Source organism: Lichenostomus cassidix, chromosome 5 (assembly GCF_008360975.1).
Source record: "Lichenostomus cassidix isolate B80296 chromosome 5, HeHo_3.0, whole genome shotgun sequence".
NCBI lineage: Eukaryota > Metazoa > Chordata > Aves > Passeriformes > Meliphagidae > Lichenostomus > Lichenostomus cassidix.
Genome location: NC_139486.1, coordinates 49,838,202 through 49,862,080, shown reverse-complemented (window position 1 = coordinate 49,862,080; position 23,879 = coordinate 49,838,202). Strand labels below are relative to the sequence as shown.

Here is a 23,879-nt window from a genome sequence, read left to right as displayed (position 1 = left end):
ACACTAACAGAGTACCGTGGTGATGGCTTAGTAATACACTATCAATAACAGAAAACCCTCTTCAGTACTTTTTAGAAAAGACACTCAACATAGTCCAAAATTTTTGTACAATTCCCTTTGCTAATGGTAAACTGTCTTTATAGTTTTCAACACCACTGCCACTGAGAAATATAAAAACGCAGCTCATAACCATTAAGATTTTACGCATCAACATTTATTTTTCTTGCAGCTGTGAAAGCAGCCATCTAAAGCTCTAAAAGGTAGTTATTTTAACTACATTTTAGCTTTCTGCATTTATTTTCAATCTGATGTATTTTATGTCAAGTATAGGGGTGTGCCTTATGTTTAAATTAGAAAGTATGAAACTCTGAGGGAAAATACAATTTTAACCATTCAAAAGGGCATTGTCAACAGCAGAAGATTAGGATGGGAAGAGTGTCTTTATTGTTCTTCATATATTTCTTTTACAGCAGGAAATCATTGTTCTCTTTAAAGCTGTAGTTTGATTGTAAAACTGTGAGTTTTGCTGTCAGAGAAGCAGTTCCTGCCCTGAACAGCCAGTCCTGAGCCCAGTGCTATCATTCTTTAGTCCCATATTTGGGCTGCTTGAAAATCTGATGCCTGCAAAACCAGACAACCAAAAAGATCTTCCAAATTTTTGTGGACAGGGGTGTTGTCAGGGATCTCATTTCAGGCTCATCAGTAGCACCAAAGAGAGCAGTGCCTGTGGCAGGGAGGAGCAGGGGAGGCTCACAAGAGAGACAGGAGGTTTTCTAAGTAAAATATATTACTGCCAGCATCTCTGTCCAGCCGTGTAGATGGAATTGTGCTTGTCCACTTGCAAGGGACAGCAGTTCCCAGCGCAGCAGCCCAGGAGTCACCCCAGGCAGAGGCACAGAACTTGGCTCTGAATCATTTAACTCCAATGCTAGTACTGCTGGCTTTAAGAGGAAGATCCAGACAATGGAGAAAAGAAAAAGATCATTCAGGATGACGATATTTGGGTCCATGGCAGCAGCCAAAACCACAATGGCTTTCCTTTTCCACCAAGAAAAATTTTGACTCAGCTGGGGACTTGCATGCCCTGATAGTGTCTGAGGTTCCCCTTTGGCAACATATTTCCTTTCAGTTGCTTAAACCTTTTGGGGGCATTGCTAGGGGTGTGATTCCAAGTGCTTTATCCTGCAAGAGCAGATTCCTGCAGCTCTCTGTTTAGAAGGCTATTTAATGGTAGCTCTCTATTCATTTGGAAATAATGGTGTTGGGGGGAAAAATAATTAAAATGGCTTCAGAATGTAGTTAATTATAAAGCCTACCATGGCCTGAAGTATAAAATACATTGCAGACTGAGAAATCATGTAGGGGTGCATTACTAAAATAATTAATTTAAAATTTTACATATATCACCCACACAGCAAATGCCTTGGCTGCTGCTAAAATGAGTTCAGTGCCCTTCAAAAACTGAGCATCTCTTATATCTCCCACTCACTCCCTTTTAGATATCCTTGTTTTCTTCTTTACTCTGGGCATGCATTTTGTGTTAAGAACATCAATTTTGGAGAAAGGCTTTGGGCAAGAAATTAAATCTTCGCTGTGTTTATTTTAGCATTATCACTGTGTTTTGTGGGGCCAGGGTGGGTTGAACACATTGAATGCCCAATTTGGCACAGGCAAGAGGTGCACAAACCCAGCTTCTGCCTGTGCTGTGCTTCCTTCTTCTGGTGCAGCTCCTGTGTGGATCTGGCTCAGACAGGCAAGCCAGATAGCACTTAAATATTGCAAAGCCTCACCTTTAAGTGCAGGAAAATAGCTGGTGGGTTCTGCTATTTGAGGGTGAGGGGTAGTTTGGTTTGGGGTTTTTTAATTTGCTGCTGAAGAAGAGAAGGTGTCCTGTGTCCTCAACACCCAGCCTGTACCTGTGCTCTGCCGCTATCATCCATCCATGTGGTGATTCCTGCCTCTTGTCAGTCGGATTTCTGCTTGGTGCAGGTTCTTGACATCCAGTGCTTTATCAAACATAGGCTGCCTGGCACCTATTACTACTGATCTCAGCATTGCTAATAAACAGCAACATCAAGGCCATATTTTCTGGTTCCTGTCAGACCACTGCTTTCCTGGGTGAAATAAAAGTCCCATTAACATGCTCCTCCTCATCGGCTCTGACAGTTTGATTAATTAGGCCCCCTCTTTAGATGACCTCTGCACTGACACGACAAGGAGGTGAATATAAAATGAATAGTTTGCCCACATAATGGCCTACTGCAAGTTTCAGATTTTTATCAGATCAGACTGAAGTCTGGGGCCTGTATTAAAGCCCCCAGTGTACAGCAATATATGGCTGTGGGTTATGAACCACAGGCTTTACAGCACGCTTAAAGAATTAAAACCAAACCAATCCTAGCCATCCTGATATATTGACTTCTTCTCTAAGAATTAATCTTTCCTTTACTCTCTTGGCCATACAATACAAATCTAATTCATTTACATTATCAAATAAAATGACCTTTTGTTTTCAAAGGATTTTTTATTGCCAGAAAATACAGTATGTTAACTCTGTGGTTATTCAGCCTCCCATAAAATACTAATGTAAAGCCATTATTCTAGTGCCACTCTATTTAAATGTCAGTCTGGCTTTCTATTATAAACCACCAGTTCAGAGGCTGGTAACTCATCAGTAAAAAATTTACTTCAGCTGAGAACTTGTAATATGAGCTCACAACTTTTCTTTGAATGCATCTTTTTAAAGAATATGACTGTATGTTATCCCAAGAGATGAATATATAATTGTGAAACCACAGCATGGCTGGAGCACCTCTCCTGTGAAGACAGGCTGAGAGAGCTGGGGTTTTTCAGCCTGGGGAAGAGAAGGCTCCAGGGTGACCTTCCAGCTTTCCAGTGCCCGAAGGAGCTACAAGAGAGCTGGAAAGGGACTTTTACAAGGGCATGGAGTGGCAGGACAAGGGGAATGGCTTCTAATGACAGAAGGTGGATTTAAATTAGATCCAAGGAAGGAATTCCTTACTGTGAGGGTGGTGAGGCCCTGGCACAGGTTCTCCAGAGAAGCTGTGGCTGCCCCATCCCTGGAAGTGTTCAAGGCCAGTCTGGGTGGGGCCCTGAGCAGCCTGGAGTAGTGGAAGGTGTCCCTGCCCATGGCAGACTGTGGGAACTAGGTGTTTTTAAGGTCCCTTCCAACCCAAACCGTTCTATGATTCTATGGTTTGTAGCACCAGAAACAGCAGGTTTTGCCCACTGATTGGTGCTTCTGACTGGAGCTGCTGCTTTGTGGTTCCAGGAGGAGCATTTCATCAGCCTTTTGAACTACATTGCAATCCACTAGGACGCAAGTCGGGCTTTTCATAATATCTGGAATTTTATTAAAATTGTCTGGTGGTCACTGAGAAAGATACCTTCCCTACATCATTGTTCTTCTGTTTGCTTCCACCTAATTATGCTCCATTAACACTCTCTTGAGAGGAATTAGGTGTTGCATGTGGCCTCAGAGAGATGTGGGTGTCAAATCCTCTCTCCCTCAAGGTGAGAAGTGGGATGAGCGTGAATAATATTTTGTTGATCAGGTGATGCAACTGACACAGATTTAAAATTTCTGCTGCATTGGCTTCTAATCATTCTATTATTAGAAATATTATTCTAGTATTATTATTTTTTTTTTCACCAGAAGAGTCAAATTAATTCTCGCTCAGTCTGTGTTAATGTGCATCTCCCACAAACTTCACTGAAAGGACAACATGAAGGTGGGGGAGCTTAAAAGGAAGTGTTGTGTAAATGACCCAGTTGTAATCAGAGTTTCTTGTTTAATCTTGAAGGCAACAAAAACGAGTGACCCGTTGCTTAAACAGATCCTTTTCAATTAAAATAATGCTCTGTTTACCTCTGTGATGCTGCATGCCCTCTCCAGTCTTTTCAGCTGCTTCTTTTTTCATGACCCTTATGTTTGTCCCTCAGTCACTTCTGGTTTTTTTTTTTCCTTTTGTGTTCATCTGTTGATCAAGTAACTGCATTACTTTAATTGATTTGCTGAATTAGCTCATACATAAGACAGCTCCTCCAGGTAATAACCTGAAAATGTTCGCTCACATTACTGTGGCCATGCTTGAGTGCTGCAGCACTTGGAGTTCTCATTGGTTTGGGAGTGCATTGTGCCATTTCCGTTGGTTTTCAGTTTCCCTGATATAAACAGAGCAGCAGGGAATAAATGTGTCTTTATACTATACATTTATATATATATATATATATGCACAAGTGCACACATTGTATGCATCAGGTATACATCAGGTATAGGATTTTTTGTATGTGTGAGCTTCTTGCATTCAGGTCTTCTGAGGCTTCCTGAGCCAAGAAGGAGGTGTGAGATGCATTTTGAGATCCATGATCATCCTTTCCCCAGATGACTTTACAGAAAAAGTTTCTTGGTAGACGGAAATTGGCAAATAAGTCAGCAGTGTTTTTTGATGAAGGCTGGACAGGGGTTGGTAACTTTCCCTTCCTGTAGACTCCAAAGTGGGTTCATGTGTTTCAGAAAAGGTGAAATTTTGATTACGCCAGATGTTCAATTTCTGCATGAAGCAAGGGCTGTTATAAATGAAGAAAATGAACCAAATCTGCATAGCTTTTAAATAAATTACATATCCTACAATTTATAATTAAACAGTATTGTGGCTTAAAATCCAGCCATGATCTTTTATCCTGTACCTAAATGCCAGCTAAGCATGTATTGTGACACTGGAAGCTTAGTTTTCATCTGGTTGGTGAGGGTAAGCAACTTTACATCCAGCATCAAGAATGAGCTGGAACGGAAGGTAGCCCAGGCTTCAGACAAACAAGAAAGGCTGGGAGTATCCTGTGACCTAATTATAACTAACTGTTTCCATTCTTTTCTGTAAATATTCAGAAGATTACATTACAAGTTCCTACAATTAAATATTGTGGGCTGTGTGTGTCTGGAAGACTTAATACATGTGAGCCTTGTTTGGTTTCCTACCAGGCATTCTGGAAAGTTTTAGTTTCTTATTGGGGAATGCCAGCTAGCATTTTGAGCAAAACATAAATAAAAATAGTGATGGTATTTATAGATAAACAGCACCATCTGTTAATAAGCAATCTCAGTGTCTAATTTTAAGTCATCGGGGTAGTTAAGAACAATTGGCTTATTGGTAAAAACTAATAGTGAAAATAATGGAGGGCAGAATTCTGTGTCTAGCATCTGATTCACTTTATGCAGGTTATTTAGACACATATTCTGGCAAATTTATTCTTGGGTTAGCCAACCTAGTTCTACACAGTACCTCTATAAACAGTGCTCTGTCTAGACTGTTCTGAGCCTAAATTATTTATTACTTGTAAAGCACTTGAAAGAGGTCTTGAAAGCTTTCAAGTTCCTGTGATTTTGATGTGGGTTTGTGCTTAGTGTGTTACTTTGGGCTGACGTTTTAAATTTATTTTTCAGAAACAACAAACTGGTTTGTTAACTCTGGATATTAGAACAGGAAAAGCATGGGCAACTAAGACTTCCCGAACATAAAGGCACAAGGACCCAAACCCTTTTCTTCTTGATGTTAAGTGCCAGAGCACATAGCACATGGTGTGTTATATGGAAAGCTCTAAAGCAATGCAAGAACAAGAGCAAAATTTGTCTCTGATTTAAGTGTACTCTTTGAGAGGCTTTGTAACTCAGAATATTTTAGCTGTGTACTAACCATAGTTCTGCTGTGAGAAATTGGGTTCTGGTGAAGGGTTGTATTCTAAAGGTGGCTCTAAGCAGAGCTGGTATCTAGTAGATATTCCTGAAGCATAACACAGCAAGTCTCTTATTTTCAGAGGATTATCTCTAGAGAACAGCAGAGTGAGAAAAGTGACTTCTTTTCAGGTAGCCCCTCTACTGCTTTTACTCCATTATCTTTGACTAGGTTTTGTTCCCTGGCCTGTTGGAAGTAGGGTTTCTCCTAGGGTTTCTCCCTGATTTTTTAATCGGGATTCAAATGGATAGGGCCTGCAAGAGCATTAAATGTTACTTATATTAGGAGCAGTACAGGCTGCAGATATAAACATATATAGAGGTGCTGAAACATTACACAAAAACATGTATCTGGAACTCCTCTGGTCTGTGGCATTAATTAATGAACAACCTATCACATCTGCTGACCTGCAGAGCCTTTTGGAGGAACTACAGAGATTCTATCAAAGCTAAAGAATTCTGTTTTAAGGAGCATTCCAAATAATTAAATATCTAGAGACTGTTTTCTTAGGAGCAAGAACCAAATTCACTTATAGGGCAGGTTGACATACCTACTTTAGAGTGTTTTATTTGTTATACTAACTTATATCTGATGACATTTCTTCCATAATTCACTGAAATGTAGCTTATTTGTTCTAAAGGCAGACATCTTTCTGTTAATATTTTCCAAATGTTGCCTTTACAAATACATAAAATATTCAACAGAAACTACTGGATGTCATTAGACCTGTTCAGATTTTGCTTTTTTACATGCCAAACACACAGACTGCCCCAGTGGATTGAAAATATGCACCATTGAGTGTGTGTTGGGGGAGAGGTCCCCGCTTTTTTTTTTTTTTTGCTCTACTTTAATGTATGTTGTCATCACAGGAGCAAGGCTGCTAGTAAAAGCCTCTTCCAGACTGACCTGAGGTGGAAGCTTTGTCAATTTATATTTCCTGCACAGATAATAAGATGAATGTAGAAAATTAATTTAAGATGTGGTACAACTAAGCATATTATGATCACGTTTACTATGAGAAATCAAACATCCAAGCATCATTCTTTAACATGCACAGTTGTTGAGAAATTGAACCAAAATTTCAGACAGCTATTTTCTTTTTTTCCTTTTGTTTCGTCTTTTCCCCTGGTATGTCCCTCAGAACAGACATTCAATTTATGTTGTGGTGAGCTTCAGGACCAGAGAGTTCCTTCTTTTAGACAGATATTCTAGGATTCCCTGTGTTTCTATGAAGCCCACAAAGTTTTACCATAAGAACATGAGGCATTCAAGTTCTTGTCAGTCCTGCAGCATCCTTTGGCACTTCAAGGATGCATGTACCCTGCAGTCTGGGAATGAAGGGGTGAATGTGCTCACTCTAGAATGAAAGCAGTTCTACAAGTCAGTCCAGGATGGTACTCCATAGATGCTTCCACTGCTGTGTGGGGGAACACAGTGTACTTAATGTATGGATCCATTTGGGACTGGTCCTAACTCAGACCAGTCTAATGCTTGCTTCCATTAGTAGGCCTTTGTAATTCTGTTCTTTTTAAAAGTAGAATGAAATTAGCCCTTGAGTCAAGTTTGAATTATTTTCATATTTTTGGGATATTAAAATATCTCCCAGATCTCATTAAGTCAAGCCCTAAATAAAATAATTGCAATACAGTTAGGGATTGGAAAGCCTCAGAAGGTTTGGAGGAAATTTCCTCTTTGATGAGCAATTCAGATACTTAAGCAAAGGTTGTCTGGATCATAAACTTGAGAAATTAATCTACTCCTTTCCTCTCCTTTCCAGTATCCACTGGCTTCCTGGTGGTGTCCCCTCCTCTGCTTCACTGTGTGTTCTTTACCCCTGTCCTCTGGGAGCCCTGTGCTCTGCATCCTGCTGTCCTCAGTGTCTTGTGATCCTCTGTGACATTACTGGTGCTTCAACCTCTGCCTGTCTGCTCCTTTGCTCCCAAGTTTCTTTAACCCTGGGGTATTTTTATGGGGTTTTTTACTACATTTCTTTTGGCTTTCTTTGTGTTAAAACACATCTTCCCTGCAGATGAGTTTTCTAAAATACTTTCTGTGGTGTTCTGGCATTGTTAACACAAAATGTGTGAACTGAATGGACAATCCTGTGCCAAAAAGGATCACTAACCATTCCAGACACAGCACAGAAGATGCCAGGGGTTGGTGTGGACCATTGGAGAACAGAAATAAGTGAAAAGTATCCACAGAGGCAGCAGGCTTTAGATTTGGGGACCAGAGCTCAATTACCTGTCAGTAACAGCTGGGGCAGCCTGGAGGCAGCAAGGGCAGAGATGAGCAGATACTGGGAGAGGAGAGATGCAGGAGGGAATTCTTTCCATGTACCATTTTCCAGCTGTATGGATGGCTGAAGCTGCACTTGCTCCTGTCCTGTTCCTGTTTTATGTGACAGTCTGGTCCAGATCAGCACATCCGTGGAACATGATGTATGGCAGCAGTAAAGGTCCTGGATTTTTCTTTCCTTTCATAGCTCTCACAGATCCAGGCATGAATCTCTGTCAGGACTTTAAACTAAAACCTGCACTGACCAGTTTGTACAGTTTGAGGTAGAAATTGAAAAGGACTTGGTGCAGGGAGTATGCCAGGTCACACTGGGTGGTGAGGTGATTCTGCAGCTTCTCATTGTGAAGGACACTGTTTTCCTAGGGAAAAAGCCTGGGCTCTTTCCCTCCAAACATGGTGGATTGTGGGGGGTTGTGCTTCTCAAATGTTTTGTCATTTAGAAAACCAGTATTTAGAGGTTATGGTCTGTAAGCTGAGAGGGAGAGAAAAACTGTAAAATAAAACTGATCAAAACAACCAGCAGCTGTTGAGGTTTCGGGTTTTTCTAACATTGTAATAATAGCAGAACTATGTTTTAGAGACATCCCGACATATGCAGGTTGGTAATAAGGAGGTACATACAGTAACATGGCTAACATAATTGCAGCACTGATAATTCACTTTTGTGAGAGCTTCAGCTGTTTAAAGATGCAGGGTAAGCAAAATCCCAAGGAACCAGGCTCTGTGATGCTTCTTGCAGTTGTATATTATTATTCTCACTCTCTTAATGGGACACTGAGGCACAGCAGGTAAGTGCTAGTGGGAATGACATTCAGCTCGAGCCCCCAGGCTGTGCCTCTTACTGATGTCACAACACTGCATATAATGAGCACATTTAGGAAACAATTTAGCCTTTACCATTTCCTGGTGGTTGTTACATCAGGAAAAAGCATTTGAATCTTCACTATAAAAAGGAGCTTAACCAAAAAAAGTACTTTTGTGGCACCGAAGGCGAGTTTCAGAACCTGTGCAGAATCTGTTGTAAAATGTGCTTCCTCAATCCATTGTGCACTTGCCCTGCTCAGTCCTGTGATCACACAGGCTCTCCTCCCTGCCCTTGTGCCTGTCCCTGTATTCCCGGTGGGAAGGCTCTGTGCATGGAGTAAGTCACAGCAGCTCAGCCCTGGCAAACGCCTGAGTGCCTTCAGGGCCAGGGAGGGCACTGAAAGCCTTTCCTTCTCCTGCACAAAAGTCAGTGTTTCCCCCCCTCTGCGGTTTGGGCTCTGCTGCTCCCCTGCACAGCCGCAGCTTTTGCCCTGCACTGGAACAGACAGCTTGGGGGTGTGTTTGCAGTACAGTCCTGCAGCTAAACTAGTCCAGCAGTGCACATCCATGTCCTGTCCCACCATTCTTGTTCTGCTGCTGGAACTGTCTCGCTCCCTCCTGAGCCAGGTCTGTGTGTTCAGTTTGAATGCTGATAAAAATAGAGAGCATTTTGTTATTGTTACTGGTTGTGTGGAAGTGTTTCCAGCTGTGATGTCTTATAGACACTCCCTCGGCTGTCATCCTGTGGAAGGAGACAGACTGCGATTTTTGCCTCCTGTGCACTTTATTCATTGGATTAGGGATAAAATTGAAGCTCTTCTAAAAGACTGGGTAGCCTTAAAGATGAATGAATACTTGGGATTAAAGACCCATGAGATAATATATTTTTTCTAATCCTGTTTAGAAATATCTATTGAAATAAATGGATTTACTGGTGGAGTTAAGAGAAAAATCTAAATCTAGAAGGTCTCATTGTACATTTACCTTTTGAGTTGAACTCTGAGGATCAGGTAATTAAATTCATGAGCCAGAGAAGAGGTGAAAGTAGGTTGTAGGAGTTACCATCCTTTAAAAGTGTTAAAGTTCCAGAAGGAGTTGACATTTCTGTGTTACCTGGATGAACTTGGCTGTGGCCTTTTGTCTCATGTTGTGTCATGTGAAAGTGTTGCTTCTGAGGTGGATGCACTGAGGAGCAGCTGTGAATTTGTGTCATGCAATGATGTTCCATCACTGTGCTTTTGTTGTGGGTTGATTTGAGATTGTTTTGAGGTTTTTTAATGTATTAGTAAAATAATAAAGCTGTACAGTGCTTACTTGGGAGAAGGGGAGATCTGATCACCTGCTGAAGGTGCAGCCCTCAGCTGTGAAAAGCAGATGGATTTGTGTGTCCTGTCCAGGGGTTCTCCCAATGCACCTGTAAAAGGAGGATGAGTCTTGTTGGGAAGCTTAACATTCCCTCCTTCCTGGCATTATGTCAAGTAATGTCTGCATCTCTTGCAGCACAAGGTGTGAAGGTAATTTCCAGCCTCCTGCCTAAGCATTCTTTTAATTGAAGAAAATACAGCTTCCAACATGCCAGGTGGAGGGGGATCTGTGGGGATTCCTGTGTAGAAATGAAGAACCGAGGAGAGTAAGGATGGGCCAGGTGTTTGCCTTTCATGAGGATATTCCCTGTGTCACATCTGGTGCCAGCATAGCCTCTCTCCCTAAACAATGAGGAAGCTTTGCAGTCAGGCGAGGGCTGAGCTGTCAGGTGAGCCGGGGATCAGGAATTACGGTGCTGGTTTGATGGCATGTGAGGGATGCTGTGAAGTGTGGCGTGGCTCTGACGAGCAGAGGCTCAATTAGGTTCTCCTGCACATGGGCTGACACACCAAGCATCGCTGTGGGGACGTGTTCTGGTCCATCGAACGTAAAATGACAAAATCATTTGTAATCTCTCATTACCACTCCCTGGGGGTTTTCCATCTATGCCTCCCTTGTGGCATTATTCAACAGCCGATAGATTCCTGCTCTTGCCAGCTAGACTTAAAGTTTTAGGAATTAACTGAAATCTTTTACTTAGAGATCCATAGAAAAAAGAAATAGGTCAGATCTGAAATATTGCTGCTAATGACTACATAGCCTTTATTAATTATTTGCACTTGATTGCAGCTTACCACAAGTGGGTATGTATGCTTTTACTCTTCTGATTTTCCCATCTCACAGGGGGTGCTTTGTTGCCAGCTAGGGTTAAACCATGATGATGTAGCCAAAGTTCGTTATCTACATTTCTTCCTAGCTAGAAAGTGTTTTCTAATAGTAAGTAGTCAGCTTGACAGTATGTTGCAGAAGGCACCTAACTCTGTGCACAACTTTTTTTTTCTAAATTATTTAGAAGTTGAGAGTGGCTGTATTTAACTCTTATGTATGCAAAAAAGGCAGTAAGAGGAGTAAAATATCCCTGATACCCCTTGATAGGATGCTACCTACCTACAGTGCAGGCTTTATCCTTGCTGCCTGCATTTAAAGTTTGCTGGATAACCAGCCGTGCACTGTCTGCTCATGGGATTCACAGCACATCAACCCCATCTCATCTTCACTGCAACACAGCAAACCTCAGGGCACCTTCCTTGTGATCTCACCTAAACCTGAGCCCGTGCCATACAGCTGTTTTGGTTCTTGGTGGTGTTCTGAACATGTGCTTGGCTTTCTGAACCTGGCCAGGGTGCAGTGCTGTCAGGGAATATGCCCTGTTTCGTGTTTTAAATGCCTGAAGCCTAAATCTGTAATCCAGGTGTTCTTCCAGTCCAGCCAGCTCTTCTCTTTGATTTATCCATTTTGTATGAAAATCTTTAGTATATTAAATAAGTACTTGACCATCTTTTATTGTGCACATGCTGCATAATGAGGAAGGTTTCTCAAAAGTTTTCTTGCAAGTGGATTCCCATGTGGCGCCTGTTAGTCACAGCTAATTACGGAGGTTGGTGAATGAGGAATATATCTGAGCTCAGGTTCCCCTCCTCCTCTTTCTACAGTGCTTCAGGAGAAAATAAAATAAAAATCCTGCAGACAAATCCAGGTTTTTCTGTGGTCGTAGTCTCCAAAGAGCTCCAGAGCAATCACAGATGTGGTTTCGTGTTTCAGGTTTAACTATGTTGTAATAACTACAGTCTTATCTGCAGGAGAAATGCAAGTGGGGAAAGAATCATTAATTGACAGTGAAGAGTTTGACCTAAGCTCTGTGTGTTTGTTTGTTTAAAGCAATGAATGTTTAGCCGAACGGTATTTTAACTTCTGACTGCAGCCTTGAAGGTTACAATAATCTTGATAGGTTAAAACCTAGGAATGTTACCGGAAAGGAAATTTAGATACATGTTTCAGGAAGGCCAATCCTAGAAAGGCAGAAATTCCTGTGGTTTAGTTAAAGCCAAGACACAACCTTCAGTTTTAATTCAGCTGCATACCAGCCTCCTATGAGGAGCACCGACCTTACTTTACAACCCAAGAAGGTTTTTAGGTGCTTCAGTGGGTGCAGAGTAAGGCAGCTGTGAGAGGTGAAGCTTCATGGCTGAGCACATGAGGAACCCACAGCTCACATAAAATGTTTGACTAACTCTAATTTTCCTATCTTTTGTTAGTGTTCATTCAGGAAGTCTGCTGGCTTGAATGAGTTCCTGTGTGTGTGTAGTTTAAGTATTATTCAGCAGGACTACATGGGATATGTCTATTATTTGTTTCAAAGGCACCAGTGACCTTCCTGCCCCTATATTAGCAGCGCCTGCTGTTTTTCCATACTGCCGAATGTCAGGAATGCAGACCATCCATGGAACTGGATATAATCCTCATTGGCCAAATTATTGTCTCAGGAAAACAAAATGCTTTAATTATAAAAAAAAAAAAAAAAAAAATTAGAGGCGTAATCTTAGCAGGACATTCCCACTTAAATGCATATTTGAGGCTGGAAAAATGAATAATTTAGCGGGTAGAGGAGGCAGATTACATAATCACGTTACATAGGTCTCTAATGATCTCTGGTTTTAACAGGTATGGGTGTTCTTAAGGTTGGTTTGTGGTTGTTTTTTGCCCCTGATTTTTGTTTTCTGTTTTCAGAACTGCAGTACATAGAAGACTTAAGGAGTAGCTTGAACTTTCATAAACGTGACTAGGGCTAGGACAGGAATATCCTACCTAGAAAACACAGTCTAGAATTGTTGCCTGAGCTCTAGGAAACACACCCATGGATGAAAGCTCTTAAAATCAGTACCATACTAAGAGCTGTAGAAAAGATTGTTAGTAACAAGTGTAAATGTTCCAGTATCTCTTCAGAACAATTGCTTTGTGCACCTATCTGATAAGGAAAGGCTTTATTATGATACACCTGTATCAAAGTTACTCATTTTGTCTGTTTTACATTGAAATAGTACTCCTAGAAAGTGTACTTGTCATTGCTACCAGCTTGGCTTGTTGGATAAACCAGTGCCTCAGAACAAGGCTGTGCTATGGTAGAAAACACTGAAAGTATCCGTTTTCCTTAAGAAATACTAAATGAATTTTAAATTATAAGATCTCTTCAAAAAGCCACTGTGAGGCTAAACACTGTGTGATGGAGGTCTCTAGGAGGCTGAGGAGTTCCAAACCAAGTTAAGTGACAATGTTCTGGTATTAAAAGTGCTAAAAGTAGCAAGTTTGAGTTCAGTGAAATTCCGTAGCACAGATGGTGATTTTAGCTGCCACGTCGTGCATCCTGTTGAACTGTTACTGCTGCCCTGGAGTGGGAGAAATTCATTTTTCCCTCCAAAATTTTTTGTTGTTGTTGTTTTGGTAGTTAACATACATAAGGAGTTATGTTTGAACATCCCCAAACTTTGATAAAAAGCTTTAGATTTATGCTGTGTTATTTTAATGTTTTTTCCTTTCTCTCTAGTGAGTAAATGCCCTCAGGGCTGAATACTCTTGAAGTACAAAAATAACATCAGACATTAATCTAAATTCAGATGTATACTTTAACATATGTATGTATTTGAATCAGTGTGTTTTAGAGGCATTCCCTTTAAAAAGGCTGTCTGCAAGTAATCTCTGAAGCACAGAAATTGTTTTAGTTCAGAAAAAAAATGGAGACTGGAAGAGATTTTTATTTTACACTGATGCAGTTTGTCTTATTTTCCCCAAAGGACACCATGGTTTAATGGATGGGGCTTTAATCTACCCAGAGGTCAGTCTTTGCTAGACAAGTGGAACCTTATTCCTGAGGGAATTGATATACTAATGACACATGGACCTCCCCTTGGTAAGTGAAACAAAAGTTCTGTGTGATTTTTTGCATGAGAATTTCACTTTCAAAATAAGCAAAACTAATAATGCTATAAACTATACTGTAATTGTACCCAAACTCAAAACTATGGTTTAAAAACCTTTTTGAAAGATGTGGAAACTTATAATTAGCCTTAGCTGAACTGTTGAGTTTTCATTAAAAACTTGAATTTTTTATGGAATTCAAGCTAGGGAAGATCAAATATCTGACTCCATAACCATTATAATTTGACATTTTATTTTAGAATAGTATTCATCTGACAAACAGCTTCCAATCCCATATGATTTTTTAGAGATTGACTAAAACTTCTGAAACCTTTTCTCACTACAGTGTCATGTTATTTTAAGGTTTGAGAGTAGCAGTCAAGAGTTTAGAACTTTGTAGTCACATATTCTCCTTGATAACGTCCTTGTAAACTTAGAATGTGTAAGAATAGTTTTAAAGGTATTAATTGGCTTATAAAAAATTTGTGAAGGAATGAAATTATGTTCTTAGATAATTGTTCCTTACTTGATCTAATGACAGGTGAGCACCAGCCTATGAATGCATAATTTGTTTCTTCATTAGGTAGCTAAAGTTTCTCATTTCGTTGAATTTTGCTTGTCTTGTCAATATGAGTCATCACTGATCTCCATTTTAACTCTTAAGATCTAAACTAAGTTCTGATAGTCTCAAAAAGACACAAGGACACTCTATCAGCAGAGGCAGGAGTACTCAGTTTTGGCACATCTGAGGCCATTAAAGCCCACACTAAAACCATTTGGAAAGTCCTGCTATCCCTTCTCCATCCTGTGTCCCACAATGTAGCAGCACATTATTTACTGCTTTTCTTTAAGACACAAGCAGCAAGCAGTCTGGGACTGTATTTTATGTATTTTCATTGGGTTTACAACAACTGCACATCTTTTATAAATATGGGTTTACAACAACTGAGCCTTTTATAAATACAACCTATCATAATGAAGAAGTGTGGCAGTTTCTTCATTAACCTTAGTGTGAGTAGACTGATTTTGTCAGGGTTTTAGTGAGCTCTTGCAATCCAGGGGGGTCAGATCAACAACCACAGGAAGTCACTGGATCACAGCCACTTACTGTATTTGTGGTAGTGAATTTAGTAAAATCTTCTCGGAATTGCATGGTGCCATTATAAAGCAGCATTTAAAGTGCTCCCAGGCTGGCTCTGTGCTCTCATAGAGCTTCTTGGTGACTGTGGAGTCAGGAATTAATGCATGCTTCTGTTTTGTACCACAATTAAGTTAAGAGTCAGCTGTCTAAGCAAAGCTAGGAAAAAAAAGTCCAGAAAGTTTTTGACCAGTGTACTTACTGCTCCTTTTATATTCTGGTTAGTTTTTTAATACTAGAGAATGTTGTAAGATGATCAGCAAATTCCGTTTAACCTTCCTGGAGCTGCCAGCATGCTGCTGTGTTAGAGCAGTGACACAGCATCCCCTGCCAGCAGAGCCAGCAGATATTGCAAACCAGGGCCTCGAATAGCACTCTCTCCATGGCTTCATTTTCCCCAAGAAGCAGAAAAACCCCGCAAGCGTGTTTATAATGTTCCATGGGTGCTGTTTTCAATGGGTTGTTCATCCATCTGCTCTGAATTGGGTTCATACAGAAATACTGTGACTCTGCAGACACTAATGAGTGCTTTAATTGAATAAGCGTGCTTAAATTTTGTGTTTGATGGAGATAATGAAGTTCAATTTCAAAAGGCTGGCACTGTATCTTAACTACAGACACAGATTAGGTGTTAGTACTGTGCCTAAAATGAGGGGCTCTAGGTCTCAGCCTGCATGATAATATTGACAAAATACTGCTTTTAAAATAAATGTTAACTTGTTTACTTATTAATATTAAGAAATATTAAGGGAGGCAGAGCTGTAACTGGACTCTTTGTTCCCTCTAAAATTTAGCCAAGTTCATGTCACAGAATGTTTTTGCTACCTGGGATTAACTTGGCACAGGCTGTAATTATGCAAAAGTCACTAGAATGGTGCTACAGTTGGACGTGGCTCCTAATTTCCCTTTTACTGCTCCTCGCTCACCTTGCCCTGCTGATCCTTTTCCTTGCTAGTCCAGGCAGCAGACTCCTGTAAGGACTGCTGTGGATTTTTGTACATTTATCCATGTTATCCGTAGGACCAAGTGGCAATGTAGTCCATTAGCACTGGCTTGTTTGGAGCTGCTTTGATTGAGGTTGGTGATGTGGGCTCAGAAATAACCTGATGCTTGCAGACCACGGTCCTCTGGAAGTTGCGGGAGCCTGTATTTTAAATCTTTGGGGTGGCAGCTGCACTGAGTTGTGCAGCTCTTCTTCCTGAGCTGTTTCATTTTTGGACTAACCACATAGCTGGCTTGGGAAGCTGGCTGCTCTGAGAGCCAGGGGAAAGGGAAGAAAAATCTGCAGCAGTGCCAGGAATAAATGTCCCAGGGTTTCAAGGTGGAAGATGAGTTTAAACCTATAGTTTAAAAAAACAAATCACATCCAGAAAAATATTAATGCAGATGGAGGGAGGAAATCTTAAGGAAGAAAAAGTGACAGTGAAACATTTCTTAAAAGCTATTGTGTGCCTTAATGGAGGGGTTATGACTAGAGATAATGTAATAAACCTTGTGTGAATTATGACTTCCTGAAAGACTACGTGAAACCTTACCTGAATAGAAAAAATTAATAGTATTGATTGCATTTTGCCTGCAGGTTTTCGAGACTGGGTTCCAAAGGAGCTGCAGAGAGTGGGTTGTGTGGAGCTGTTGAACACAGTGCAGAGGCGAGTAAGGCCCAAACTCCATGTCTTTGGTGGGATTCATGAAGGTAAGCAGCAGTACTCCTCCCTGCTTCATCTCACGTTCCAAGGAGCACATTTTGGTGGTGTATTGCAATGGATAATGGCATATTGGATTAAAGCAGGGAGGGAGTTCAGGGAAGTGGTTGCATGCGCAGCACTTTGTAAATTTATTCCAGAATTAAAGCAGACTGTTTCAGGAATGTGTGCTACATTTAGCCACCTACATCTTTCACTGTGCAAAGGTTGTTCTATACAGGTTATTTGAAAGCAATTCAAATTTTGACACACTTCGTTAGAGAAACAGATGAGATTCCCCACACTTGCAAGCCAAAATGAAAATTATCCCCATTACTCCAAGTACAGGAGCTAAGAAAGGTGCTAGAGAAAAAAAGAAAATGCGAAGACAACTTGCTGTCTCTGCTCACCTCCCTCAGGGTATAAGGAGAAGCAGAAAGGAGGGCATCTTGAGTCAGGCATCAGGAGGAGACACTGCCAGAACTCACTGTGCATACATTTCTGAAAGCACCCTGTAATGCAGTCTGTGCTCTGTGTGTTACCCTCCAGCAGTCCCATGTTTCAGAGGATACATTCCCCCTCTGTCAGTGCCAGGACAGGCAGAGTGTGAAGCTTCAGAAACAATGAGCTCAGTTTGTGGCAGTGGAAGAGACTGAGAGATTAAATACATTCTGGAGATACTTAAATATTTAATATGATTTTGTAGCTTTCATGTGGCTGAGAGACAAACACTGAGAGAGTGTAAGACTTCCTGACCCTAGAACTCCAAATTACACATTAAATGTTTTATATTCTCCCCCCTGGAGGTTTCTCCATTGTCTCTATCTAGATTCTCCATAGGCCTAACGATTTCGTGGACTTCATAAAAGAAAAATTAAAAAAGGACAGCATTCTCTGCTAGTGGTGTTGGTTTTTCTGAAGCCCTTGTGACTTCATACAACGATTTTGCATGCCTGGCATGTGTAAATAAAGAGTTTATACTGGGAATACTGACATGACCTTATGTATAGAGGCATAAATAACAGTCCTTTAATGCACCCAGGAAGAAACTGGGTATTTTGTACAAATATTAGTCCTTGCATATTAAAAATAAATGAATATAGCAAGACTTCCAGCTAAAATGTGTAAATTGTCTACAGCCTTTGTGGGCCCATTACGTGGTGAAACCTCTGGTTGCAATAGCATTAAGTGGTGGGAGAGGAGGATGTCTGAATGGCCATTATTATGAGAAAGCACCAAGGAACAATGTGCTACATTGAAATCTCCTAGGAAAGGTGGCAGCACATACTAATGGTGAACATTCAGATAAATTCTTACAGGAACACCAACAAAAAGTTAAAATCCTTTTTAATACTTACTCAGAAGACATAAGAATGGCTTCTTTCAGTACAAGAAAGAGTAGTAAAATGTACAGAGCATTATCTTACTATGGAATTAATTTTTATGCAACTCCAGCTGAGATAACATGTGCTACGTTCCCTTGAACCAACAGTGGCTATGCACACATTTTGGTGATGCAGGTTTTTTCCCTAGTTGATAAGCAAAACAACCACAAACAAGGTTTTTTCCACCATGAGATGATCTAAATCAAAATTGCCAGTCTAAATAAATAAAGTAATACAGGTGGACAGTGCAGCAATTCTGAAGTGATTGTTCTTTGTGATAGGCACTGTGGGTAGCTGTATTTATCTGAGCTTTCAGACTGCAGTGATCTGTACTGTATCATAATGGTTTAAAAGAAAAACAGTTTTCCTCTGTGGGTTTGCAATGGGAAGCTCTCTTCCTCCATGAAACTTTGGGCTTTTTTTTTTCAGTTCTTATTTTTTAGTACATCTGGGGCCAAATACTTCCTAAATGTTTTCAATCTTTGTTTGCTTTTTGTAGATGTCAGCTGAAAACACACACACTTCTATAAAATTTTTTGTATATATCTGTATAAGTTAAATAACAGAGTGATAGAATGGTTTGGATTGGAAGGGACTTTAAGGATCTTCTCATTCCAAACCCAGTGCCATGGGCAGGGACACCTCCTACTAGACCAGGTTGCTCCAAGCCCCATTCAGCCTGGCTGTGAATACTTCAGGGATGGGGCAGACACAGCTTTTCTGGGCAACCTGAATATGTGCATGTGTGTATTTTTAATCTGCTGATGAGTTCCTGAGGTCTCAGGAGCCAGTGTGAGCACCAGCTTGGCAGTGCTAGGGTGAGGAACTGGATGAGGAGAGCTAGCACAAGTCATTGCCCAGAGAGGAGCTGTTTAGGCTAAACCAAAGGTACTCCTAAATTTTTGTTTCTGAATGGTCTTCTGACAGACATGACAGGCATGCAAACTATAGCTCACTAATTAAGTAATTAGAAAATGAACATGTGTGGTTTGTGTTTCTGCCACACCTACTTGCAACAGAGGATTTTCCAGAGGGTGAAAAACAGTTTGTACACAACCCAAAAGCGCCCGTTCTCATTTCAAACGCAGTATTTTTTCCAGTCAAGCCTTCGTGGCAGCTCTGAAGAGCTGGTATGATTTTGAAGGGGTTAATTGGGTTTTGTTGCAAAGCCCTGGTCCCCCAGCAGTGCCTGGGCAGTGGCCTGGCAGTGAGTGTGCCCCGCTGTCCCCACAGGCTATGGCATCATGACCGACGGCTACACCACCTACATCAACGCCTCCACGTGCACCGTCAGCTTCCAGCCCACCAACCCTCCCATCATCTTCGACCTGCCCACCCCACAGGGATCCTGAAGCACTACTGCACATTTGGAACTGGGCAAGGTCTATAAACTGCCATTTTCTAATGACAAAACTTACATTCAGTTACGTGTTTATTTCAAAATAGGGGTGAGGGGGGGTTTTGGGGGAGCCGTGGGGGTTTTTGTTTTGGGGTGGGGGTTTGGGGTTGGTTTTGTTTTTTGGTTTTTTTTCTTAATTTGTAAATTGCTGGTGCAAAAGAAACAAGAAGAAAAGTTAGAGGTTGTGCTTTTTGGAAATGCAGCATTCATTTTAAATTGATAAAGCATTGTGAATTTGTAAAATGAATTTTGTTTTTCAATAAATTTGCCATTGTAAATTGTTATAGTGTTCTCAAAAGGACAGCCAAGCTTTCTTTTAATAAGTGAGAGACCTTATTTTAATATTATATTATAAGCTAAAAAATAGGCAGCATTTAAAAACACCCAAATTTGCACAACTTATGTTATTGTCGGGGTTTTTTTAAGTGTCTTCTTTTTCCCTAGGTTTAAATGTAACCTTTTTATCTCCATTTGTATCAATTTTTTTAGTAGCACAAACAATGATTTGGGGTCCATTTACCTCTTGATATGTGTGCATGTACTTAAACTTGTTTCTATTCATGGTAGAATGCAGCAAGGGGAGAATAGACTTCTCAGTTGTTTGTCTCTACCTGCTTTATAAAGACTGATCTAGATAGCCACATCCTGTATGTGGTATCTACCTTCTGTTGTTTCTTTTTTTAAATTATTTTAGCTTTAAAAGACTGGGGGTGAAAGCTGCAAAGAGCAGGTATTTCATGCAGTAAAAAAAAAAAATTGTAAATGCGGACTCCTTTTAAATATGAATTTATATATATATGTATTTTTTGTGCATTATAACTAAGCTAGGATTTAATATTGCCAGTATAGCATCTGCAAAATTATGCTGTACAGCACATCTAAATTATGAAGGATGTGACACATTTTTCCAAGTGCTCAAGGCCTTCAAGAGCCCGAGTTAAATCTTTGTTGTAGTTCAGGCATGTATAGAGTCAAATGGATACAATCAAGCCTAAATAAAATAAGGCTTAGTTGTCCTTTATATTTAAATATTCTTCTTGTCTTTTTTATTTCCTTTTTCTTATTTTGCACTGTGTGTAAATGCAATCTCACTAGCACAAAATATTGTTGCAGATAGTTATTTCTGTTCCACCACTGTAAATGCTATTGAGCTTTGTTCTGTTTTATGTTACCTTGTTAATGGAATTTAGAAAAGCAGTTGTTTCTTCAAATTTATTGTGATATTATATCTAGCGGCCTTTATATGCAAATAAAATTGCAAGATTTTTAAATGTGTTGTTCAAGGGATTTTTTTGTGGGTTTTCTGTGGCCTGAACGATTTTGGGGAGTGATGATAAAGGTAAGTAAGAAGTTTTTTGTTTCTCAGTAAATTTCTATTGCAGACCATTCATCAGATGTCAGGTGGGTCGATAAAGTGCTCAGATTTTCCCTTCCTTTCGTCTGCCATCCATCTCTCCATTCCTTCTAGACAGAAGGGATTTTGTCTTGAGGTGCTGTGGTTCAGTGTGACCACGTTTGTGGCGTTAAGCCTTGCGGGACACCGTTCCAAATGACACGAGGCAGAATTGATTAGGCAGTAACCTTTGTACTTCCTCGCTTGGTCATTAGCACTGAGCTGCAGGTGTCTTATGCTCATCCACTCTGGGTTAAAAAATGAATAGTCAATAGGTGAAATACATCACTTTTTATGTGGATCTCCTGTCAGTTTTGTGGCTACAGCAGGATCCACCACTGGCTGGGGAATCGCAGGGGAGTGTGGTTCCGTGTTTGCCACTGGAATGACAAACACAGCAGGACCTGCTGCTGTTGCTGCATACAATTGTGTAGATAATAACAGAGTTTTGTTCCAAAATAGGAGTTATGGCTGCAGAAATCTAGTTTCAAATGGGAGAAAATAAGGCACAGTTTTCATGAATCTGCATCTGCAGTAACGTCCACAAGACCTGGAGAGAGACGGAGTATCCCCATTTACCTCAGCAGGCTGATAACTTTTGGCATTATTTTGATAACAGCGGCTGCAGACAGACAAATTCAAGGCTCTCACAGCAGAGTAAAACTTAGAGGGCCACTGTGTGTATTTTGATGCAACATGCATGACACATTATCTGTGGAGTTGACTGAAATCTTCAGATTTATATGGCTGCTATACCGAAGTCTCTTTTTGGGAAAGAAGCTGCTGTACATCTTAAATCTAGTTCTTCTTCTGTATGTGGAATTTCTTGTCAGGTTTCCTTATGAAACAGGTGGGTACCTTCATTCTTTAATGATATCTCCCTCACTTTGCTTGCAGTGCTGCTTATCAATTGAGCCAAAAGAAGAAAGGTGCCCAAATATCAGTCCTTACTTCCTTCTTCCATTTAGACCTGATCAAGGATTGTCACTGCGTTGTCATCAGCTGATGTTGGTGCTGAGTGCAGCTGTTAATTTACAGAAGTAAATCTTCTGCACTTTCTAACCATGGGTTTTCTTGGTATTTTTTTTTTTCTCTCAGCTTCTGTCAGCTTCTTCACCTTGCTGTTGGTTCAACGCTGAGCTTGTTCTCCTCCATGCCAGGATATTTTAAGTTTTATTCCCACAGTTTTCATTTGTCCTTTCAGAAATTGATCTAGTTTTCCTCTTCTGAGGAAGCTGTCATTTTGGCTAGCAGCAATTACAAAAAAGGCCAGGGAAATATTAGCAGTTTAGCAGTTTGGCATTTTTTCTTTCCTACTCCTTAGAGATTTTGAAATGTATAGGTGTCTGTGCTGTCACAGGCAGGTAATTTTCCTTTGCTGGATGTCAGCCATATCTGACAATCAGGGTAAATGGGACACAGTACGGGTTGAAGAAGTTTGATTTCACAGGGAGGCAAAAGTGTGTGATGAATCTGCTTCTTTTCAAGGATCTTTCAGTACTAAAAGTAGCTCAGTACATGTATGCAGAATAAACCTTGGGTAATAATTCTTTCTTTGGGGTCTGGTCCAAGCCCATTGAACTCACCAGGAGTCTTTCTATTGACTTCAGCTGGCTCTGGATCAGACACCTGGCATCTCTCTGGATTGTGTCTCTGTCTGTTACTCATCCTTCAAGCTGGAAGAGATGGTCCTTGGTTAACATGCAAGAGCCTCTTGGCAGGAAGAGGGACCTACCTATTGTAAGTGCTGAATCTTTCCAAGTGATTGATTAACAGCAGTGAAGTCGATTAACCTTTCTCCTGGTGAGAGCAGCCTCCATCTCGTGCTCTGGACAAGGCTGAGAGCAGTCAAGGCCTTCAGCAGGGCAGGGCTGCAGAACAGGATGTTCCCCAGAGGTGATTGGTTCCCAATTCTCTCTGCATAGTGAATTTAGTGAATTCAGCAGACCTTGGGGTCACACGTTTATTAGGCTAAGAGACTGTCAAATCAATCTGGTCTACTCCAGGCAAGTTCTACCAGGAGAATGGGTTTTGCCAAGACTCTGTCTAAGAAATAGATTGATGACTGACTCCTGGTTGAAGCTGCCTTTCTCTTTTCCATTTTCTGTGAATCAGAGCTTTTCCCCTCAATGACACCAATATTTTCTCCTTAGACAAATTTTATTAAGGAAACTCCTGGAAACTATCTGTAATTTAGGTCACAGGGAGAGCTCCAAACCCTGTAGCCCTTTCCATTCTGTGTTATATTGACCCTAGGGCTTTCTTTGAGGCCTTGCTTTTTGACCACATGTGTTCGAATTATGTTTCTTGAATTTTCTTTTCACCCTTTCTCTCCCTCACCCTCCCTTCTTTTTTTCAACTTGATATTCTCTAGCAGTTATAGGCAGGCAGAGATCCTGATTTTCTGTTCCTAACATCATAGCTTCTTGCTGTAAAGAGAAATGCATTGGACTCCCCATTTGCTGTACCCAGGCTGTTGTGCACTATCAGCAGCTAATTTGCTCCAGCTACTCAGATAAAATCCTGTTATGATCAGCTTGGACAGGGATGTCAGCTGCCAGAGGACACCCTCTGCGGGTGGATTTCAGCGGTCAGAGCTCTGCCTGACCTGCAGCAGTGCCAGGAAAGGGGCTCTGGCACAAGAGTGCAGCCTGAGTGCAGCATGGAAGACTAAAGTCAGGTTTTAACATTTTCATCTTCAGCTCCTGCCAGCCTAATCAAGAGAAAATGCAAGAGAAGTCTGAGTGAGC

At 40.8% G+C, this 23,879-nt stretch overlaps 1 protein-coding gene across 3 annotated transcripts in view; it reads left to right on the top strand.

Moving 5' to 3' along the window:
* Positions 1-21,007, top strand: part of MPPED2 (metallophosphoesterase domain containing 2) — a 104,037-nt gene extending 83,030 nt beyond the window's left edge. For all 3 annotated transcript variants that reach the window (XM_085062994.1, XM_085062996.1, XM_085062995.1), the window contains 3 exons: positions 14,009-14,124; positions 16,850-16,963; positions 19,571-21,007. In XM_085062994.1, coding sequence (XP_084919120.1) covers positions 14,009-14,124; positions 16,850-16,963; positions 19,571-19,689 — 349 coding nt within the window. In that variant the 3' untranslated portion in view covers positions 19,690-21,007. The remainder of the gene's footprint in view (positions 1-14,008; positions 14,125-16,849; positions 16,964-19,570) is intronic.
* The last annotated feature ends 2,872 nt before the right edge of the window (positions 21,008-23,879 follow it).